This window comes from Anomaloglossus baeobatrachus, chromosome 4 (assembly GCF_048569485.1).
Source record: "Anomaloglossus baeobatrachus isolate aAnoBae1 chromosome 4, aAnoBae1.hap1, whole genome shotgun sequence".
Classification (NCBI taxonomy): domain Eukaryota; kingdom Metazoa; phylum Chordata; class Amphibia; order Anura; family Aromobatidae; genus Anomaloglossus; species Anomaloglossus baeobatrachus.
The window spans coordinates 478,364,473-478,388,376 of record NC_134356.1 but is presented as its reverse complement, the minus strand read 5'-3'; the positions used below and the strand labels follow the sequence as shown (position 1 = coordinate 478,388,376).

The window sequence follows — 23,904 nt, the reverse complement described above, 5'->3', positions numbered from 1 at the left end:
CAGTCACAGAATGCTGCGGGTGGAATCCGATCCGTATTCACTCGCAACCATACAAGTCTATGGCTGCGAGTGAAACATCATACTGCACTCTGATGACACCAGAGTGCAATGCAATAATCGCATCAGCTGGCAATGTTGGAGATAGGGAGGTTAATCACTCCCTCTCCTCCACAGCGCCCCCCCTCCTCCGCAGCTGTAATCTGATATTGCAGGATCGGATCACAGTGGCATGACATTTAGCTTACACTCACAGTACAGCGGGAGCCGAGGATCATTAGCATATCGCATCTGATGCACTCTCATTGGGTGCCATACGCTCTTGTGACCCCAGCCTAAACAAGAGGATCAGGCAGGTAAAAGTCCATGATGTCATATGTGTGTTTCACACATTTGTTCAGTTTTTTATTTTATCCTATCTGTATTTCCTTTGCTTGTTACTCACATTAGTTAATATGTAAGCAATACATACTATAGACTCAATGCAAAGAAATCTGTGATCTAGAATTTTTGTTTTTTTTACCTACAATATTTAAACTTAAGCTATGTCTATTTATGGGGACATTGTAATTAGCAAAGACTTAGAAATGAATGAGTAGTCACAATTATATACATAAAGCCAAAGTCATTAGGAGCTAGGTAGCAGGAACCTGTTTTGCATCTGCCGTTCACATAGCAGTTTGAAATGAGATTTGAGCAATCCACCAAGCTATTTACAGACTCATCAAAATACGAAAAATCTCTATATATTATACACATTGCGCTGGGTTAACCAGAGCCAAGCTGAACTAGCTGCAAAATGATACATTTGGGATAACCCATAATGCAAGAAGAGGCATTAAAAGGCAAATTGAGCTGCAATAAGCTGTTTTAATGCATCACAAGAGCTATAGTGCTTTGTTTTATGTTAATACAAAATTAAATTTAGTCATAAGGGAACAATGAAATCTGTTGTCGCTTTTATATTTATTTTTCTTATCAATTATATTACGTTAATTATGCAGCCACTTGTACAGTTTATCTCGCAATGCATGACTCAGTGGTGAATGGCTATGGAATCTTTTTAGAGTTAACACCGTAAATGTGGTATGTTTATATCAAACATTTAATGAGGCGCTAATGAGCTCCCTGGGTATCTAATATCACAATGGATTCTGCAGAGTCGGCAGAGTAGAGTTTATACACTACACTTAGGCAGGTCCTCAATGTAAGAGGATTTATTTAATGTTTTCAGATGTCACATATTGGATTACATAATAACAGTTATCAAAGGAGAAGTCAAAGTGTGTTCTCCAGTTGTCAGACAACTGTTATTAAAAATGTCATATTGTCCAAAAATCTACCTGGTTTAACAGTGAAAATAAGATTAACTTTTCATAACTACATCCCTATTTTACATAAGTCAGTTCCTTTGGTTCACCGAGTTTCCAATTATACTAATGATCAATAAGTATAGCTTTGCTACAATGATTGATAGTTTCCATGAAGACTATTTTGGAAGGAAAGGTGAAATTGAAAATATAGAGTATGTAGAGCACGCAACGGAACAGATACAGAAAAATATCCTTTTCGAGAAATACAAGTACTATTAATGGGAATTAGGTCAAGCAAAGGAAAATGGGTGGCCATTTTACATTGATAGGTTGTGCCATTTTTGCAGTATCTGTTCTGAAACGCTTTAGACATGTCTAAAACTTCTAATTGGCCTGATAAAAGCGAAAATCTTGTCATTTGGGTTTTTTCAGAATACCCTAAAAAATGTATACTATGCAGTATACATCTTTTTTAAAATGCGACTCTACGGGACTTAGTGTAAGGCCCCCTTCACACGTCCGTGATACACGTGCGTGTTTGGTCCGTTTCCGTATATACTGGAGACACGGCCAAACGTGCACCAATGTTAATCTATGATTGTGGTCACACGTCCGTTATTTCATTATGTCCGTGTGTGCGTGTCCGTGATCCGTATGTGTTTGCGTTTGGCACGGATGCATGTCCGTTATCTGCACGGAGCACGCACACGTGGACACAATGAAAGTCTATGGGTATGTGCACACACGTTAGTAAACACGTATGCATATACCTATAGTCCGTGTCCGTTTGGTGTTTTTATTTCTAGTGATGTCGGCTATTCTTTCTATTTCTGTGTATGTCGGTCAATCTCCCTGAGTCCGTCGGTCAGTCTCTCTGTCTCTCTGTCGGTCTCTCTGTCTGTCTGTCCCTCTCTCACAGTCTGTCGGTCAGTTTCCCCCCCTCTCTCATACTCACCGTTCCTCGATCCCCGGCGCGGCGCTGCACGGCAGTCACACTGCTGCGGCGGCTTTAACTATTTTGAAAAAGCCGGCCGCCCATTAAACAATCTCGTATTCCCTGCTTTCCCCGCCCACCGGCGCCTATGATTGGTTACAGTGAGACACGCCCCCACGCTGAGTGACAGGTGTCACACTGCACCCAATCACAGCAGCCGGTGGGCGTGTCTATACTGTGCAGTAAAATAAATAAATAAATAATTAAAAAAAAACGGCGTGCGGTTCCCCCCAATTTTAATGCCAGCCAGATAAAGCCATACGGCTGAAGGCTGGTATTCTCAGGATGGGGAGCTCCACGTTATGGGGAGCCCCCCAGCCTAACAATATCAGTCAGCAGCCGCCCAGAATTGCCGCATACATTATATGCGACAGTTCTGGGGCTGTACCCGGCTCTTCCCGATTTGCCCTGGTGCCGTTGGCAAATCGGGGTAATAAGGAGTTATTGGCAGCCCATAGCTGCCAATAAGTCCTAGATTAATCATGTCAGGCGTCTAGGAGATACCTTCCATGATTAATCTGTAAATTACAGTAAATAAACACACACACCCGAAAAATCCTTTATTTGAAATAAAAAACACACACAAATTCCCTCATTACCAATTTATTAACCCCGACAAACCCTCCATGTCCGGCGTACTCCACGGTCCTCCAGCGTCGCGTCCAGCTCTGCTGCATGGAAGTGACAGGAGCTGCAGAAGACACCGCCGCTCCGGTCACCTCCACGCAGCTAATGAGATGAGTAGCGCGATCAGCAGCTGTCAGTCTGGTAACTCGCGGTCACCGCTGGATCCAGCGGTGGCCGCGGATAACCTCAGTGACAGCAGCTGATCGCGCTACTCATCTCATTAGCTGCGTGGAGGTGACCGGAGCGGCGGTGTCTTCTGCAGCTCCTGTCACTTCCATGCAGCAGAGCTGGACGCGACGCTGGAGGACCGTGGAGTACGCCGGACATGGAGGGTTTGTCGGGGTTAATAAATTGGTAATGAGGGAATTTGTGTGTGTTTTTTATTTCAAATAAAGGATTTTTCGGGTGTGTGTGTTTATTTACTGTAATTTACAGATTAATCATGGAAGGTATCTCCTAGACGCCTGACATGATTAATCTAGGACTTATTGGCAGCTATGGGCTGCCAATAACTCCTTATTACCCCGATTTGCCAACGGCACCAGGGCAAATCGGGAAGAGCCGGGTACAGCCCCAGAACTGTCGCATCTAATGTATGCGGCAATTCTGGGCGGCTGCTGACTGATATTGTTAGGGTGGGGGGCTCCCCATAACGTGGAGCTCCCCATCCTGGGAATACCAGCCTTCAGCCGTATGGCTTTATCTGGCTGGCATTAAAATTGGGGGGACCGCACGCCGTTTTTTTTTAATTATTTATGTATTTATTTTACTGCACAGTATAGACACGCCCACCGGCTGCTGTGATTGGGTGCAGTGTGACACCTGTCACTCAGCGTGGGGGCGTGTCTCACTGTAACCAATCATAGGCGCCGGTGGGCGGGGAAAGCAGGGAATACGAGATTGATTAATGAGCGGCCGGCTTTTTCAAAATAGTAAAAGCCGCCGCAGCCGTGTGAATGCCGTGCAGCGCCGGTGATCGGGGATCGGTGAGTATGAGAGAGGGGGGGACACTTCAGTCAATCGGGGGATTAGTGGTCACCGGTGAATCCTTCACAGGTGACCGCTAATCAGTACTCGACACAGACAGAGCCGCGGTATGAGGATGAAGTCGGGTGAAGTTCACCCGAGTTCATTCTCATCGCGCAACTCTGTCTGCTGTCAGCCGACATTTATAAACGACATTGTGCATCACACACACGGACATTACACACGGACATTACACGTACACATACACGTTAATTCCACACGCACACACGGACGTTCTGCACACAAACACGGCTAGCATACGCAATTCACACAGGTGCCACACGGACCATAAAAACGGACACAAAAACGGGACACGGACCCGAAAAACGGCCCGTAACACACGTGCGTGTTTTTCACGGACGTGTGAAGGGGGCCTAAGAGAGAGAAAAGAGTAGGCAAAAAAGCACTCAACTCATCAAAAATGTCCTCCATTGAGTGCTATGTGGGTTCACAAATGTGTTGCTGGGGTGTCCTGTTTGCCTTTACTACATTCCATGTACTTGGGAAATGCCATATGTATGATTACACCTGTCCCATGGACTAATCTACAGTTGTGAATTGTAAAGATTGTTCTGCCCTTGCATATTGTCTGTAAAGAACTGCAAAAATCCTATTCAATAGTAGATACTTTCACTTTATTCATTGATAATAGTATACATATATTTTTTTTTTTTTTCTGCTCTCTGCAAAATATACACATTTTTTCTAAATGCTGATTGCTCTCCAAGTCTATAGGGTCATTTTAAACTTAAGCGCTAGCATATATTCACTCTTGATTTCGGCACCATTAGCTGTATGGGCGCCTGCGCTTTATTATATCGCCTGTTTACATGGTATTTCTTCGCGCATGCGCATTTGTGGATTTTCGGCGCAATAGGGGAAGAAATTTCCTCTTACACGCCGATGTATTTCCGGTCCATTGGCCACTTTCGCCCGGCGTGTCAGCTGAACACACAGTTTGATTTGAGCACGGGAACACCGGTATTTGATTGTCTCATTAACTTTCCTGTATTTATATGTGTGCTTTCTCTTGTTTGTCCATTACCTTCCCCTGATGAAGCCCTTGTATTAGGGCGACACGCGTAGGGTCGGTGCTTATCTGTCTGGCACCTTATCATGGCTGAATTTTTGCCTCTACTTTTGTAAGTGTTCCCCTCTGGACCTCTTGTTTGGTGGCTTATTATGGTCCTTTGCATGTTTTAGGGCAATGCTCCTTTAGGAGATCTATATTAGGTTATTCCAGGTCTTGTTACCTTCATTTGCCCTTTAGATTTCTGTAACATCTTGTATTATCATGTATGGATGTACATTTTGTATGTATTAGTGCCGTATTGTGGGGTCCATGGGACAGGTGTCCATGTGTTTTTAAGTGGTTTTAACGGTGTTTTGCACTTTCATGTTCCTAATAAATATTTGTAATTTGATGAGTTGAGTGCTTTTTTGCCTACTCTTTTCTCTCTCTTACATTACCCTTGTAGGCTTTGCACCCTCATTGTTGTGTTAATCTTTTGTTACCATTAGCAGTGCAGCCTTGTCTTTCCATCTACGGGACTTAGATGACACTCTATGTCACCTGTTGGAGCTCCTTCAAAGTATATCGTATGTCTGGAGCTTTTTCATAGCAGGTTCTGCTCTTTGCATAAAATCTCCTTTCCGGCTACTACACTCCCTGACAGAAGTTCTGTCGCTTATCCATGTTATGTAAATAAAAGCTTATAACCTGACTTTAAATTCATCCATTGGTTTTATAAATTACTTTTTTGAAAGCTGAAACCCTCCCAAATTTGGTTTAGGTTATAAAAATAAAGTAGCTGCAAAGTTGAAATATTGATCATTTAATGAACACAGAAAGGTCAGCTTTTGGCAAGACAACAGTTTTGTTGCCTTGTCATATGATGCACCCAATCCTAGTTTACATACTCAAATGTGTTCACTAAATGATCAGTTAATTAGTGGGTGTGTATGAAAAGAAACCCAGCACCCCAGACCTTCACTTGAATTGTCTGGGAATAAAAAGAAACCACTATGGCTAAATAAGTCTGTACAAAGTATAATAAGACAAAAACAAAGGGTGTTTAAAATCTTAAAGACTGAGAATACAGAAATAGCATTTCAGAAGTATAAAGATATCAATAGGAAATATAAAAAAGAAATCAAACAAGCAAAATTATTCACTGAAACAAAAATCGCCAATGACATTAAAATAAATCCCCAAATCTTATATAAATACATTAATGCTAAAAGGAAAACAAAGGATAGTATTGGCCCCTTAAAAATAATAACAAGTTAGTTATAGAGGACAAACAAAAGCCTGAGATATTAAATAGGCATTTCTCATCCGTGTTCACCAAGGAACTGACTGTACCAGGGATCATTCAACAAGTGAAAAATCAAAGTTCACCACCCGATATAATTAATTTAACACAAGAAGAAGTACGCCTACGTCTGAGTAAATTAAACATTGACAAATCCCGAGGGCCAGATGGCATTCATCCATGAATATTGAGGGGATTGAGCTCCGTAATCAGCTGTATCTCATCTTTTTAGACTCGCTTGTAACAGGGTTGGTGCCTCAGGATTAGAGGATTGCTGATGTGGTACCGATATTTAAGAAAGGTAAGAGAGTAGATCCAGGCAACTACCGTCCTGACATCAGTAGTATGCAAAGTTTTTGTGCGCATTTTAAGGGATGACATGCAAAAATATATTGCAGAAAATATTATAATAACTGACAGACAGCATGGATTAATGAAAGATAAGTCATGTCTAACCAACCTGTTGGAGTTCTATGAGGGGGTAAGTGCAAACCTGGATAATGGTAATGCAGCTGATGAGATTTATTTGGACTTTGCAAAGGCATTTGATACTGTACCACATAATAGCCTTATACTAAAGCTCCAGAAGCAAGAACTAGGGGAAACTATATGCAGCTGGGTAAGGAATTGGCTAAAAGATAGGAAACAAAGAGTAGTCATAAATGGTACATACTCTAAATGGGCTATAGTCAGCAGTGGGGTACCGCAGGGATCTGTGCTAGGACCGATTCTTTTTAATCTCTTTGTTAATGACCTTGTGGATGGGATTGATAGTAATGTGTCAGTTTTTGACACCAAACTACCGTGTTTTTCCAAAAATAAGACCTCCCCCAAAAATAAGCCCTAGCAGGGATTTTCAGCATTTTCGGAGAAAGGCTTAAATATAACCCCTCCCCTGAAAATAAGCCCTAGTCCCGGATCAATAATGAAGTGTCCGTGCAGCTAAAAAAGTTACAGATACTGCAGGACACTTCATTATACACAGCGGCACCCGGCAATTACACTCACCCGACACTGAGCAGCAGGACCTGCAGTGATCACACACCTGCACACATAAGCTCTCACACACACACACACACACACACAATCAGATCACACACACACACCAGATCTCACAAACAAACATCGGATCGCACACACAGTCAGATCGCACACATAATCAGATCGCACAAACATCGGATCACAAGCAAACATCAAATCACACACACACACACACACACACACAAACATCGGATCGCACACACATCAGATCGCATACACACTCACCTCATCCAGTGACACCGATCTCTTCTCGCCGGGAGAATCCTGAGAGGCAGTTCAGTGCAGCGCGAAGAACAGGACCTGCGGCCGGACACGTGACTTGCTCTCATTCCCTGCTGCCGTAAGTGCTGGATGTGATGTGATGTGTGTGTGTGTGTGTGTGATCTGCTGTGTGTGTCTGCAATCGGCTGTGTGTGTGTCTGCGATCGGCTGTGTTTTTCTGCGATCAGCTGTGTGTGTCTGCATTCGGATGTGTGTATCTGTGATCGGCTGTGTGTGTCTGTGATCGGATGTGTGTATCTGTGATCGGCTGTGTGTGCCTGCGGTCGGATGTGTGTATCTGTGATCGGCTGTGTGTGCCTGTGATAGGATATGTGTATCTGTGATCGGCTGTGTGTGCCTGTGATAGGATGTGTGTATCTGTGATCGGCTGTGTGTGCCTGCGATCGGATGTGTGTATCTGTGATCGGCTGTGTGTGCCTGTGATAGGATATGTGTATCTGATCAGCTGTGTGTGCCTGTGATAGGCTGTGTGTATCTGTGATCGGCTGTGTGTGCCTGTGATCGGATGTGTGTATCTGTGATGGCTGTGTTGGCCCGTGATCTGCTGTGTGTGATCTGCTGTGTATATCTGCGATCTGCTGTGTGTGTGTGCCTGTGACCGGCTGTGTGTATCTGTGATCGGCTGTGTGTGCCTGTGATCTGCTGTGTGTGATCTGCTGTGTATATCTGTGATCTGCTGTGTGTGTGTGTGTGTGTGTGTGTGTGTGTGTGTGAGATCTGCTGTGTGTGTGATCTGCTGTGTGTGTCTGGGATCTTATGTGTGTGTCAGCGTGTCAGCTAGCAGCAGGGGAGAACGGCGTGCAGCACCGACTGGAGATCACAAGGAGGACCTGGGAACCACGCAGACGTCCGGGTCTGGTGAGTATGAGTCTCCTGGGAAGTGGGGGGGTCTGCTTTTTTGGGGGGTAAACTTACCCCAACCGTGTTTCTCCATGAATAAGACCTCCTCCAAAAATAAGCCCTAGTGCTGTTTTGGGGGGCAAAAAAAATATAAGACAGTGTCTTATTTTTGGAAAAAAAACGGTATGTAGGATATTAAAAACTGACATTGATAGTACAATATTACAAAAAGATCTGGATAAGATGTTTGAATGGGCAGATACTTGGCAAATGAGATTTAATGTTGATAAATGTAAAGTAATGCACTTAGGGAGGAATAATCCTATAACTGCATATACATTAAATGGAAGTAAACTCGGGACTACAGAACAGGAGAAGGACTTGGGTATTCTTATTATAAACAAGCTGAGCAACAGTACTCAATGTCAAGCAGCAGCTGCTAAAGCAAACAAGATTTTAGGGTGTATAAAAAGAGAGATTAGATCCTGTGATCCCAACGTATTGTCACCCCTCTATAAATCACTTGTAAGGCCACATCTGGAATATGGGATCCAGTTTTGGGCTCCACATTTTAAAAAGGACATTCAGAAGTTAGAGTCAGTTCAAAGGCAGCTAACTAGACTACTACAAGGAATGGAAGGACTCCCATATGATGACAGGTTGAAAAAGTTAGATATGTGTAGCTTAGAAAATAGACGTCTCAGAGGAGATCTCATTTATTTGTATAAATACAAGTGTGGTCGATATAAAGGACTGGCACATGACTTATTTCTTCAAAAGACAATACTAAGGACAAGGGGGCATACATTGCGAGTGGAAGAAAAGCGATTCCGGCAGCTAAATAGGAAAGGGTTCTTTACAGTTAGAGCAGTCAGACTGTGGAATGCCCTACCACAAGAGGTAGTAATGGCAGATACTATAACAGCTTTTAAAAAAGGGCTGGATGATTTCCTCAGTACACACAACATCGTTCGTTATAAATGACTTAATGACCAAATGTAGAACTGGTGGAGGAAGGTTGAACTAGATGGATCTAGGTCTTTTTTCAACCTAAGTAATTATGTAACTATGTAACTGCAACTTAACCTCTGACAACATGCCAAAAATCCACCCTGCGACCAAAGCCTTGATTATCAAGAGGCTAAAGACCAGATCCACTGAAGAGGTGGCTGGCATCTTTAATGTGTCTCAGAGTCAAGTACAAAGAATTGAAAAAAGATTTGAAGAGACTGGAGATGTTTCTGACAAGCCCAAGTAAGCGGATCCCACAAGACAACTGCTCAGGAGGAACGTTTGTTGGTTAGAAAATCCAAAGCCAGCCCCTCTTCCACTGCAGGAGAGCTCCAACAGGCCTGGTCACCTCAAGTCACTGTGCCAACTAGAACAGATTGTAGACTTCTGTCTCGAAATGGCCTCCATGGTCGAATCAGTGCCCAAAAGCCAGCACTAAACAAAAAGCAATTAAAAAACCCTGTGGCATTTGCCAAGTCCCACAGTTTGCTAATATTGATTATTGTTGATTTTCAATGGCCAATCCTTTTGCTCTCCCTGGAGATTAGACTCGTATGACACAAAGAACATGGAAGGGCTCAGTTGAGCCAAACATTTTAGTGTATGGAAGAGTCAGTGAGACAAAAGGTACACATATTGGAATTTTGTAGACTCTTTAGTGCCAGAGGTTAGAAATTTCAGTGCACTCACACTCAAAATATACTGACCTTGAGCAATTTCATAACTAATTTAAAATATATATTTTTAACCCTTTGTCAACATACGCTGTACCTGCACTGTGTAAGTCGGGAGCGATGTATGAAGCGGGCTTATAGGTTGAGTCCGCCCCATACCTGACAGATAATGTCTGTGATATACAGCCAGAATCTGCCTCGCCCTCTAACAGCAGCTGGTGGAGCAGTGCTCTACCTGCAACTGATAACTTGCACAATTCCACTGTCAATCTCTGACAGCAGCATTAACAGGGCACGAATGTGACGCTTTGTGCCTAGTCGCCACAGATAATAACCACATGTATAATTGAATCTGTATAACATGTATTGTTAGCTTTGATAAGATATGGTTTTCTCTGCTGTTCACTACAAAACACACATTTGCATACAATCCCTTGCTAGGGCTGTTCTCTTCAGGTAAAACAAATACTTAAGGCTAGGTTCACACACTGCGTTTTTTTGACGCTGCGTTTTTGTGCGTTTTTTGCGGCAAAACCGCACAAAAACGCACCCGCGGCAAAAAAACGCGGCTAAAAAACGCATGCGTTTTGCCGCGATTTGGTGCGTTTTTTGCTGAGTTTTGCTGCGTTTTTGCTCACTGCGTCTTTATGCGTTTTTTTATCAGTGAACAAAAAAAAAGGTCTGATATCATTTCCTTCTTCAATGTGTTCTTCATTCTCCACTAGTGCATGCAGAAGAGCAGACAGCTGCAGAACTACAAGGCTCAGCATACTCCATCCAATAGTGTATGCAGGAGAGCAGACAGCAGCTGCAGAACTACAAGGCTCAGCATGCTCCATCCAGGACTGTATGCTTGAGGGAGAGTCAGGGGGAGCAGACCTACAAGGCTCAGCATCCTCCATCCAATAGTGTATGCAGGAGAACAGACAGCAGCTGTCGAACTACAAGGCTCAGCATCCTCCATCCAATAGTGTATGCAGGAGAGCAGACAGCAGCTGTCGAACTACAAGGCTCAGCATCCTCCTTCCAGGACTGTATGCAGGATTTCTTTGCCCCCCCCAAACAAAAAAAATGACGTGGGCTTCGCCATATTTATGTATGCTAGTCGGGTACAGCAGGCAGGTACGGGCTGCCCCCAACCCCCAGCTGCCTATTTGTACCCGGCTGGGAACCAAAAATATAGGGAAGCCCTTTTTTTAATTATTTCATGAATTTCATGAAATAATTTAAAAAAAAAAAAAATGACGTGAGCTTCGCCCAATTTTTGAGTCCAGCCGGGTACAACTAGGCAGCTGGGGATTGGAATCCACAGTGCAGGGTGCCCATGCTTTCTGGGCACCCCCGCTGTGAATTTCAGTCCCGCAGCCACCCCAGAAAATGGCGCTTTTTACCCAGCTGCCCTGATGCCGGGTGGCTAGCTGGGTAAAAATGGGGTTAGGGCTAGCTGTGTAGCTAGCCCTAAGCCCGAAATTCATGGTGTCACGCCAATATTAGACATGGCCACCATGAATTTCTAGTAAAGATAAAAAAAAACACAACACACAGAAAAATATTTTTATTAGAAATAAAACACAACACAATTAGTGACTCCATCTTTATTGAAATAAAGAACCCCCCCTCCGCAGTAATCCTGGGTCAAGGGTCCCGCGCCGTCCAATCCGGATCCAATATCATCTGATCGGTTTGCTGGAGGGCAAAGCGATCAGATGATGTGTCAGGTTCTAGGGGCTGAATCACATCACACATCAGCTGATTGTATAAAAGCTGATTATACAATCAGGTGATGAATCAGTGCAAAAAAAAAATACTCACTTATGTGCTGATTACCGGCAGCTCCTAGAGCGATTGGAGGAGTCTGATCCCGTCCGATCGCTGCAGCAGCTGCCGGTAATCAGGGATGAAGTCCTGACGCATCTGCTGATAACCGGCCGGGCGCCGGCGTCACCCCGAGACTTACGATCAGCTGATGCGTCAGGTGACTGCATCAGCTGATCCATCGCCAGGTCCTGCATCCTGCAGTCATACGTAACCGGGGAGACTGAACACAGCCAGAGCGGCAGTACCGGTAGGAGGATCTGGGAGCGGGCATGGCACCGGGAGTCTGCAGACAGGTGAGTATAACTTTTTTTTTTACTGTTCACTTTTGATTTTGCAGCCGTCTCCACCTTCCGCCCGGCCATGGCGCCGCACGGCAGCATACATGCATTCACGCTTCTGTGTTTACTGACAGAAGGAATCCTCTTCCTGTACATGTCACTTTACTACCCACCTCCTGCGTTTATTTTGGTCTTAGAAACGCACCAAAACGCACCAAAACGCAGCTATTTGCGTTTCTCATTGCGTCTTTCAACATCCCATTGCACTCAATGGATGAAAAGCGCAGTGAAAAACGCGGGAATAATTGACATTGAACAAATTTTCATAGAGAAAAAGGGGTATAACGTGCTGTAATAATACATGTCAGACAAATGTCATCTGACTACAATAATCCCCATGAGTAGGATTTAGATATAATAGGAACATTCCAATCTAACTTCAAAATATGTGAAACCACACAATGGAATATAGTTATCCAAAAAAATTTTTTATTCATTAAATAAACACACACAGATAAAACAGGAGTGCACACATATACTCCTGGTTTCAAGTAATCATCAAATAGGAGGACATTATAACCTCACCAACGTGGGGACCAAGACCGGACAACAGGTATAGAAACCATGCCTGGGAAAATGTAAGGCTAATTGCCACTCAAATAACCCATAGGTTATCCCCAAGCATAGCAAGTAAACTCCCTCCACCTAGCTACGATACCGGGTAATAGAAATAATCACCCGGGGTGCTCAAGGGCCAAACCGAGTCTATCAATGTTGAGGGTACATACCGGAGATCGAGGTAAGTAAGGGAGCCGGTCCAGGGTCCACGCCCGACGCGCGTTTCGGGTACCTTTTTCAGGGGCACCACACGCTGTCATGGACTCCTTTCCCACTCCCTTAAGTACCCCTTGGCCTCCAGGTGATGTCCATTCGTCCGTCCGTCGTGCGCACGCGTACATCGCGTCATGGAAATATCGTATGCAAACCGGCGGTCAGCGGCGACCCAACTGCGCATGCGTTGGAGAAAATTCTCCGATGACGTCTTTGACGCATGCGCATGGCCGTCTAGGATGCCGCCGGGTGCATACACCCAAGACTCTCGTCTGGACGGTGCGCTAGGAGGGTCAGGAAGGACATCACAGATGGGCGGTCCAAGGTAACAGATACATCACGTGTTACATATCGTGTTGGTAACTCAGAATACAGGCGTGCCTCATCCACACTATAGGGTACAGCCTTCATCAAGTCACATAAGTCACCTTATAAGGTTTTTTATTTATTATGCATAATTGTAGACTGTAAAAACAGTGATCGTAAGCATATATACGCTGATCATATGCAAGGTCTGTATCCATAGTTGGACAGCAATGTGACGTCTCACATGTTAACACAGGCCGGCTCAGCTGAATATCACAGTCACATCGGAAGCACATCCACTTGGCTAAACCATAGAAGAATCACAGCTCCACCATGTGGACATGTATACATTCGGATGGACACATAAATATACTGGCATATGAAAAGTTATAACCAATGGCGCTACATAGTCACACAATAAGAAAACTCGTCATATTAACGAGTCAGTGTGCCTGTACATCAAGTCCATGTATGTGGATGTGACCACAATCAGGCACCTCCAGACACTGCCAAAAGTCCCGAAATGGCCACATCCACATATATCAAGGCAACGAAAAAGGCTGCACGTCCATATTGGGTTATGAATCAATATCCATAATTGGAACCATATACATCACATCCATGTATGTGGGCGTGACCACATACAGACACCTCTAGACAGAGTCAAAAAGTCCCGATATGGCCACATCCACATACATCCAACCAAACATCAAAGCGCAAGATGAAAAAACGCTGCACATCCATATTGGATTTCGAATCAGCATCCATAATTGGAGCCATATGCATTAAATCCATATATGTGGATGTGGCCACAGTCAGACACCTCTAGACACAGTCAGAGGTCCCGATATGGCCACATCCAAATACATCAAACCAAACATCACGGCGCAAGATGAAAAGGCTGCACATCCATATTGGGTTTCAAATCAATAACCATAATGGGAACCAAGATTTCCACTCTTTACCCTTTAAAGGTGATACTCCCATTCAAAATTATGGATATCCTCTCAACACATCAAATACGAGTTTAATTATCATCATAAATGTTGATGTATAGGTAGACAGCAACGCGAAACCACATTGAGTGTAATGGTAATGTCCAATAATGCTTCATAAGGCAGCCATCAGGTCTTTCATCCTTATGCTTGATTCCAAGATCATATCCCATCACCAGGAGGACACACGAGAAAGGAGAGGGGAAGCAGGAAGTCCACAATTCCTCAGATGAAAAGTTACTGGAATAAAACAACATGCAATTAAAAAGCAGCACGACAATCAGAAGATAATGCATCATGGTCGTCCATAGGACGAAATTAGAAACATAACCCTTATAACAGATTGAAGAACAAAGGTCCTCCTTCAGGGGGTCTAGGTATTCAAAAATGGAGCGAAACTAAGTTGTTCATTCAACCCTGCCGGAGCAAGGGTCCCCAAGGAGAAGATCCACCTACTTTCCAGTCTCGAGAGGGCCGTCTTGAGGTCACCCCCACGGATCCCACCGCCGACGAGGTCTATCCCCACCACCCTCAGCCCACCAGGGTCACAATTATGGTGGACCTTGAAGTGCCTGGGGAGAGTCCTCAGCAGCGATAGGTCCGTCACGGCAGGCGCCCTCAAAATGTCGCGAACATGCTCGCGTATACGGATGCGGAATGGTCTTGTGGTCAGGCCCACATAAACTAAATCGCAGGGGCACTTAGCATAGTATATTACGTGCGTGCTACTGCACGAAATGTACTTCTTGATATGAAACCGTTGTTTGCCATCGGCCGAAGTAAACTCCTTGCCCCTGATGATGTTGCCTGACTTGCATGTAATACAATCGCCGCATGTAAAACTTCCCGTCCTTGGGATGGATTGGATCACGGATGGATCACCTGGAGGCCACGGGGTACTTAAGGGAGTGGGAAAGGAGTCCATGACAGCGTGTGGTGCCCCTGAAAAAGGTACCCGAAACGCGCGTCGGGCGTGGACCCTGGACCGGCTCCCTTACTTACCTCGATCTCCGGTATGTACCCTCAACATTGATAGACTCGGTTTGGCCCTTGAGCACCCCGGGTGATTATTTCTATTACCCGGTATCGTAGCTAGGTGGAGGGAGTTTACTTGCTATGCTTGGGGATAACCTATGGGTTATTTGAGTGGCAATTAGCCTTACATTTTCCCAGGCATGGTTTCTATACCTGTTGTCCGGTCTTGGTCCCCACGTTGGTGAGGTTATAATGTCCTCCTATTTGATGATTACTTGAAACCAGGAGTATATGTGTGCACTCCTGTTTTATCTGTGTGTGTTTATTTAATGAATAAAAAATTTTTTTGGATAACTATATTCCATTGTGTGGTTTCACATATTTTGGAGGAGGGAATAATTGACATGCTGCGTTTTTGTGGCACCACAAAAACGCAGCTGAAAAAAAACGCTGTGTGCAGACAGCAAAAATGAAAACTCATAGACTTTGCTGGGGAAGCAAAGTCATGCAGTTTTCTGAGCAAAAATGCACCCGAAAACTGCGCAAAAACGCCGCGAAAAACGCACTGTGTGAACTTACCCTAAGAGTGAGACCTAGAAAGAGATAGGGGAGGAGCTTAGTTCTGAGGTAATTTCAGTCAGAACCAACATGGGGGCGGTCCAGTCCTGAGGTAACTGCTTAAATCTCTGGAGGGCAAGCTACATATTGGCAGTCCTTAGGCCACCAGGACTTGCAAGGTCAGTGGCAAACAGAGAGACTGCTATTAGCCTTTTTATGAGGAGCAGTGAATTTCCTGTGAGCACAGTGGCATGTGTGAATCTGGAAACGTCTAGACGAAATAGAGTTTTCCTTCTGGATTCCAGTTACATGCTCGCCAGAAGGGATTACAAATCCAGATTGTACTTGTCTTGGAAATTCCAGGATACCAAGATACCCATTTTCAGGTAGGGAATTAGTAGCAGAGGAAGAGTTCACTATCACCATACAGCAGAGGAATCAACTCTCATCAGGGCAGGAAGTACACCCATCATTAAATGCTGTGATAAACATTCTGCAGAGCGACAGTAAAAAGGTAAAAGCTCCCTGTCCTGTCTCCGGCTGAATTATTCTCTGCTGCACCATCCCTACCTCAACATCTCCCAGGACCCAGCCCTAGTTGGGGGAGCAAGAGAACAACCCTCTGGCACTGCGCATCACCACGTAACTCCTGGGGACCTCCAGCAGTGCCAAGCCACCACAGCCGAAAATTCCAACTGGCATCACAAACTCTTTATTTGTATTATTTATTTATTTATTTTTTTATTATTTTCTTTCTCCTTTTTTTAAATAATATTTTTATCCCACATTACAAAAACCTGTCGCTCATGCCCGATACAACTACATCACCACTAGAAGCCACCACCTTGACATCACAGGTCTACCGGGGGGCGGCACACCAGCATGGGGGGCGCATTGCCCTATGCATCCATTGGCTGCCCCGTGCTGTGATCGTGAGTTACTAATGGGTTACTATGACATCAGGGATGCTATTAAAGACCTCTGTACCTGTTATAATTGAGCTCGTTTGAATCTTAGTCGGAAACTGGCTTTCAAAAAAGACCATGTTGTTTGCTCTATACAGCAATACTGAGGTGTTGCTGTATACCGTATATCACAACCAATTACACAATAGAACAAGTACTGTAAAAAAAAAAAGAACGTTAAAAAACCCCATAAAAGTCAAATTAATCAAAATATAAAATTAACCCAATTGGTAAAAACACTGTAAACTACAAAAAAACCCCACATTTTTTGGTCAAATCAACACTGCAATAAAATTATGTAAAAAACAGTCAAAATGTTATATCTCTCCCAATATGGTATCAATAAAAAACATTGTCTCGGCCTGTAAACTCAATTGAGGAAAAATTTAAATGTTAAAGATTTAGGAAAATTGTGACACAATTAAAAAGTTTTTTGTTTTGTTGTTTTTTTTTTTTAACTTTAAATTTTTTTCACCACTAAAATAATAATAACAATTATTATTATTATTATTATTATTATTATTATTATTATTATTATTATTATTAGTAGTAGTAGTAGTAGTAGTAGTAGTATTAAAAAATGATGGACAACTTTGTTATCCCTGTAATTGTACTAAGGAGAACATATTGCCAGGACATTTTTATCACTCAATAAATGCCGTAAAAATAAATCCCAAAATAACAATGTTAGAATTGCATTTTTTTTTTTTTTGCAATTGCACCACACTTTAAATTTTTTTCCCCATTTCCAGTACACGTTATGGTGAAATGAAAAAAATGTTAAAAGAACAACCTCTTATCCTTCAAAAAACAAGCCCTCATAAATCTATGGGAAAAGAGAAACAGAAAAGTAACGACTTTTGGAAGACTGAGGAAAAACAAAAAAGTAAAACAAAAAAATGAGCTGTGTTGGGAAGAGGTTACAGAAATAATTCCAGGAAAACATTGCTTGAAAATATTGATGCGTGGTTTTCATTTTCACTGTGTTACATAAAATGAAAGCTGCAATTTGAATGATTAAATACATATTGAGCCAAATTCTGATATTCTGCTATTTTTAGAGGAAAATGCACTTTTACATGAAAAAAATATTAGTCGCCATGTTATTTATATCGCTACATCTTTTTTTTCAATTTTCAGTAAATCGTTTGCACCAAATATTTTGTTGTTAATTCCAAAAAACAAGTTTTTGATAACTACAATGTTTTTGTCTCTGTGTGTTACTCTCATAGCTCACATTTGGTAACTGTGATTCTCTCTTTTTAGAGAATATTGTAACAGACAGAAACAGCTCCCTAGTTTTCAATGTCTTCTCACCTCTACCATTTATCATTTTGTTTCAAAGCAGCTAAATTACTTTTGTCTTCAGTATGTGATCCATGTCATCTGTGCCTATTAAGTGCTGAGAAGGTTGGGAGGAAGATAGATTGTGGTTTATGAGTAATGTTAAGTCACCAATATGTCTTTTTCCATTATACACAACGGACACACATCTCCTAAATCTAAGATTCTGAAATAAAATGATGGTTTCTGAGCGGGAACTCTTGCAGCAATTTAGAATAGAGTAACTGGATTAATATTCATCACTAAAAAGGTTATAATTTACACACATTAGGATTTTGAAGAATAATAGTTCCTACCCTGTTCCCCAAAAAATAAGACTTACCCCAAAAATAAGCCCTAGTGGGCTTTTTTCAGCTTTTTGGAGTATGCTTAAAATATAAACTCTACTCCAAAAATAAGACCTAGTTACGGTTCCATAAAAAGGTGTCCAAGCAGCTAAAAAAGTTAACGACCACAGAAGGACTCTTAATCAAAGAAAGCAAACATTCCCAAAAAAGCAGACATCCCTAAAAGAGAAGAATCCCCCACAAAAAAATCACACTCTCCAGACCCCAAACAATTACAGTTGGCAAGTGCCGATGGTGGATGGGCTCTCACACAGAGATCTGCATCACTGTTACGTTCCTTGCTGTTCCAGCTGCATTGCAACGCAGCTCTCACAAACAGATTGGGTAGCAGTACCGTCTCATTAACACAAAATCATGTTCCAGAATGTAATGACATGATTATAGTTGAATAAATGTTGATTTCGTGTTCAAGAATAAATGTGGATTGCTGTTCATGGGAAAATAGAAAACATCTCCTGAAAATAAGCCCCAGTGCATCTTTCAAAGCAAAAAAATAATATAAGACACTGTCTTATTTTCCAGGAAAGACTGTACTTTAATAATTATGGGGAGATAAGGTATGCACACCTCTCATGCAGTTAAAAAACTTACCATGTATGGGAAGCTGAGACCCAGGCTATTTATGCGTATGATATGGATTGGCAATAGGTCAGGTTGGGGAGGGTTCACAAACGAAAAACAACTAACAAATAAGGAATAACGTTTGGAACACCATTCTAAGTCTGAACTGGGTGCAAAAACCTAAAAAAAATCACTATGGGGAGATAAGGTATGCACACCAGTGACTATGTAAGGGGAATACATGGAATAGCAGAAATTGCTGTGTGAATACTGACTTGAAAAATCCAATAGCTATATGTAAGAGTGAAAATGTTAAAAATGGAATCTGCATTACTGCCATGAACATATGAATCAAGAGAAATTTAGCTACTGAATTGATCAATGCAATAGAGCCCCAACACTACGCCAAAGTATTTCTCTACGTTGGGGTCCCTAGCTTGTGTGCGTCCTCTCATGCAGTTAAAAAACTTACCGTGTATGGGAAGCTGAGACCCAGGCTATTTATGCGTATTATATGGATTGGCAATAGGTGTGGTTGGGGAGGGTTCACAAACGAAAAACAACTAACAAATAAGGAATAACGTTTGGAACACCATTCTAAGTCTGAACTGGGTGCAAAAACCTAAAAAAAATCACTATGGGGAGATAAGGTATGCACACCATTGACTATGTAAATGTTTTTAGGTTTTTTTATGTTTTTTTAGGTTTTTGCACCCAGTTCAGACTTAGAATGGTGTTCCAAACGTTATTGCTTATTTGTTAGTTGTTTTTCGTTTGTGAACCCTCCCCAACCACACCTATTGCCAATCCATATCATACACATAAATAGCCTGGGTCTCAGCTTCCCATACACGGTAAGTTTTTTAACTGCATGAGAGGACACACACAAGCTAGGGACCCCAACGTAGAGAAATACTTTGGCGTAGTGTTGGGGCTCTATTGCATTGATCAATTCAGTAGCTAAATTTCTCTTGATTCATATGTTCATGGCAGTAATGCAGATTCCATTTTTCACATTTTCACTCTTACATATAGCTATTGGATTTTTCAAGTCAGTATTCACACAGCAGTTTCTGCTATTCCATGTATTCCCCTTACATAGTCACTGGTGTGCATACCTTATCTCCCCATAGTGATGTTTTTTTAGGTTTTTGCACCCAGTTCAGACTTAGAATGGTGTTCCAAACGTTATTCCTTATTTGTACTTTAATAATTATCCTATAATTCTCAATATGATGGAATTAAATTAGAGTTCCCATCTGAGGCATTTATGGCATTGTGAGGATATGCCAATAATGTCCAGTAAAATTCACATGTATTTCGAGAATAGGGCTACTTTGCAAACTGACAGCAATGGAGTGTAATGTTGTGGATAAACATGGCACTTCTGAGTGGTAGGTTTCAAGTAGGATCCAGTCCCGGTGTTTTTGCCACACACCAGTGGACACCGTGAGCTACACCAGTGCTACTTTCACTCACAAGCTGAGCAGAACATCTACACTGCACACTGATGAAGGTCTATGTTAGACCGAAACGTTTGTGCTGTAGCTGGTCAAGCTTACTCAATAAAATACCAGTTTCTTCAACTATTTGAGTGCCAAGTATTTGCTCTTTCCAGCAATGGAGTGTAGGCTGTCTGTATGTGATTGTCGCTATTCATATTCATGGAAATTCTAAAAGTAATTTAGTACACTTGGCACTGAAGCTCCCATAAAATAGAATGGAGAGATGATCCTTGGAAAAAACTGCAGCACAAGTAGGAAATGCATGCGACATTGTCTCACCATGGCCTTGTTTGTATTTCTTTATAAGCTGTGTTTTTGAACCAGTTTTAGCAACAAACCAACCATGTGTCCACCAGTAAATATAGAACATTATTCCACCACTGCCATTTCTATGAAATCCGTTTTAAGTATAATTCTGATCATTTTAAATGAGAAAATTGCATTTATTTTGCATTTATTTCCAACAGGTTTTAACACATCATGGCGGAGTCAAAGGCTTCAAAAAGTCCACAGCAGCAAAATACCATTCAATCAAAAATATTGTCATTGTGCAAAGATGGAAGCCAGTTATTAAATAATGATGATATTAATGGAGCCCTGAGAATATTCAAACAAGCCTTTATACTTTCCTCCAAGATACCGGAAGAAAAAATTCAGAAAGCTTGTTTATTCAATCTTGGCGCCTCGTATATTTGTGTTGGAAAACCCAAAAAAGCTTTAAAGTGTCTCATAAAATCCAGAATCTGTGGAATGGAAGAAAGAGATGGTGATCTGTTTTTTAATATAGGCGCTGCTTATGATGAAATGAAAGAGTATAGCAAAGCTGTGAAGTTTTATGAAAGGGCCATCAATGAGTATGGTTACGAGGAACTCAATAGTATTGCCGATGCCCTTATTAAGCTGGGGTACTGTTTTGTCATGACTGGTGACCTTTCTTCTGCTGCACATTCATTCAGACTAGCAGGTAACTCGTACATGAAAAACCACCAAATGGAAGATGCAGCTATGGCCATGAGAGAGGCTGCTAAATACATGATAAACAGTCAAGCATTTCCCCAGGCTGCAGTGCTCCAGACATTGAATTCTTGTGTGGAGTCATTGAAAAGTATATCTGACATACAACTGCTGGGTAAGTGTATTTTCTATCTTAAATAACTTCAGTTAGTTAAAGGAATGAATGGGGAAAGGCATTCACTATAATGTTCATATAAAGTGCCTTTAAAAAGTAATCATACCTCTTGGACTTTTCCACATTTTTTCACTTAAATATATTTTATTGGGATTTTACAAGATATACCAACACAAATTAACACAAATTAGCACGTTTGTAAAGTGTAAAGTAAATGATACATGGTTTTCTAAATATTTTAAAAATATAAATCTGAAAATTGTGACGTGCATTTGTATTCAGCCCCCTGTAGTCTGATATACCTAAATAAAATCCTGAGTGATCAATTGCCTCCAGTAAGTCACCAATTAGTTAATTGAGTCCGCCTGTGTGTAATTTATTGCAGCTGTTCAATGAAGGTGTGAGAACATTAGGGAACAAACAGCATTATGAAAACCAAAGAACATGCCAGAAAGGTCAGGGATAAAGTGTTGTGGGGAAGACTACACCAGGGTTAGGTTATGAAAAAAAAAAATAGCCCAAGCTCTGAACCTCTCCTGGAGCACTGTTCAATTCATCATCTAAAAATAGGATGCACAGCTGCAAACCTATCAAGACATGGCCGTCCACCTAAACTAACATCTCAAGCAAGGAGAGCATTAATTAGGGAAGCAGCTAAGAGATCCATGATCACACTGGAGGAGCTGTAAAGATCCACAGCTTGGGTGGGAGAATCTGTTCACAGGACAACTAATAGTTGTATAACAACAGACGAAGTGGAGGAAAGCTTGACACGCCCAATGGAATAGGTCACCACTAGTGATGAGCGAGCATGCTTGTAACTACTCGGTACTCGCACGAGTATCGCTGTACTCGGGCTGCTCGGCGGGGACCGAGTAATCTCGCGATACTCGTGCTGTACTCGTGGTCTTCATTTCTGCATGTTGGCGCTCTTTTGAGAGCCAGCCCTCATGCAGGGATTGGCTGGCAGACCACTGCAATGCCACAGCCCTGTTAGTTGTGGAATTGCAGTGATTGGCCGGCCTGCACAGCGTGACCGAGCCTTTATACCGGCCGGCGCGCTGTGCTCTGCTCACAGCTATCCAGACAGTCAGTGCAGGGAGAGTGTCGCTGATTCAGGGAAAGCTTTGCGGCCCTTTATAGTTAGTTCCGGAGCAGGGCTGCAAACAGTGTGACCAGAAGTCCTTCTCAGGACTATTCTAGTTGTATACAGGCAGGCAGGGTATAGCCAGGTCGGAGTACAGTAGCAGAGTCCTTCTCAGGACTATTGTTGCTATATACAGGCAGGGTATAGCCAGGTCGGAATACAGGCTAGTGACCAGAAGAGTCCTTGTCAGGACTATTGTAGCAGTATACAGGCAGGCAGGCAGGGTATATAGCCATTCCTAGTGGTGACCGTATACCAGCCTTCATCATATCTGGGGCTGGTGTACACAGTCTAAAACAGTCCAGATAGTGTCAGACTTCTCAGTAATTGTCGCTCCTAAAAACCAGTTAGGTTCTTATTGCGTCCGTGCTTGCATTTAAAAACAGCACGTGTGTGTCTGTCGGTGGCAGCGTACAGGTGCACGTTTTGCACAAACTATTATATAACGCACAAGTCTAGTGTATAATACACGTCAGTCAGCAGTGTCTGATAGTGTCAGACTTCTCAGTAATTGTCGCTCCTAAAAACCAGTTAGGTTCTTATTGCGTCCGTGCTTGCATTTAAAAACAGCACGTGTGTGTCTGTCGGTGGCAGCGTACAGGTGCACGTTTTGCACAAACTATTATATAACACACAAGTCTAGTGTATAATACACGTCAGTCAGCAGTGTCTGATAGTGTCAGACTTCTCAGTAATTGTCGCTCCTAAAAACCAGTTAGGTTCTTATTGCGTCCGTGCTTGCATTTAAAAACAGCACGTGTGTGTCTGTCGGTGGCAGCGTACAGGTGCGCGTTTTGCACAAACTATTATATAACGCACAAGTCTAGTGTATAATACACGTCAGTCAGCAGTGTCTGATAGTGTCATACTTCTCAGTAATTGTCGCTCCTAAAAACCAGTTAGGTTCTTATTGCGTCCGTGCTTGCATTTAAAAACAGCACGTGTGTGGCAGTCGGTGGCAGCGTCAGGCTCCATATTATCCCTGGATAGAGACGTGCATGATGGCCTGTAAACATGAAGTGCCC

General features: G+C 42.5%; 1 protein-coding gene across 1 annotated transcript in view; it reads left to right on the top strand.

The window, feature by feature from the left end:
• The first annotated feature begins 21,083 nt into the window (after nucleotides 1–21,083).
• The window catches only part of LOC142302558 (tetratricopeptide repeat protein 24-like), a 144,824-nt gene continuing 142,003 nt past the window's right edge, over nucleotides 21,084–23,904 (top strand). Inside the window, exon 1 of the mRNA XM_075343664.1 lies at nucleotides 21,084–21,732. Within this exon, the coding sequence (XP_075199779.1) occupies nucleotides 21,084–21,732 (649 nt within the window). The remainder of the gene's footprint in view (nucleotides 21,733–23,904) is intronic.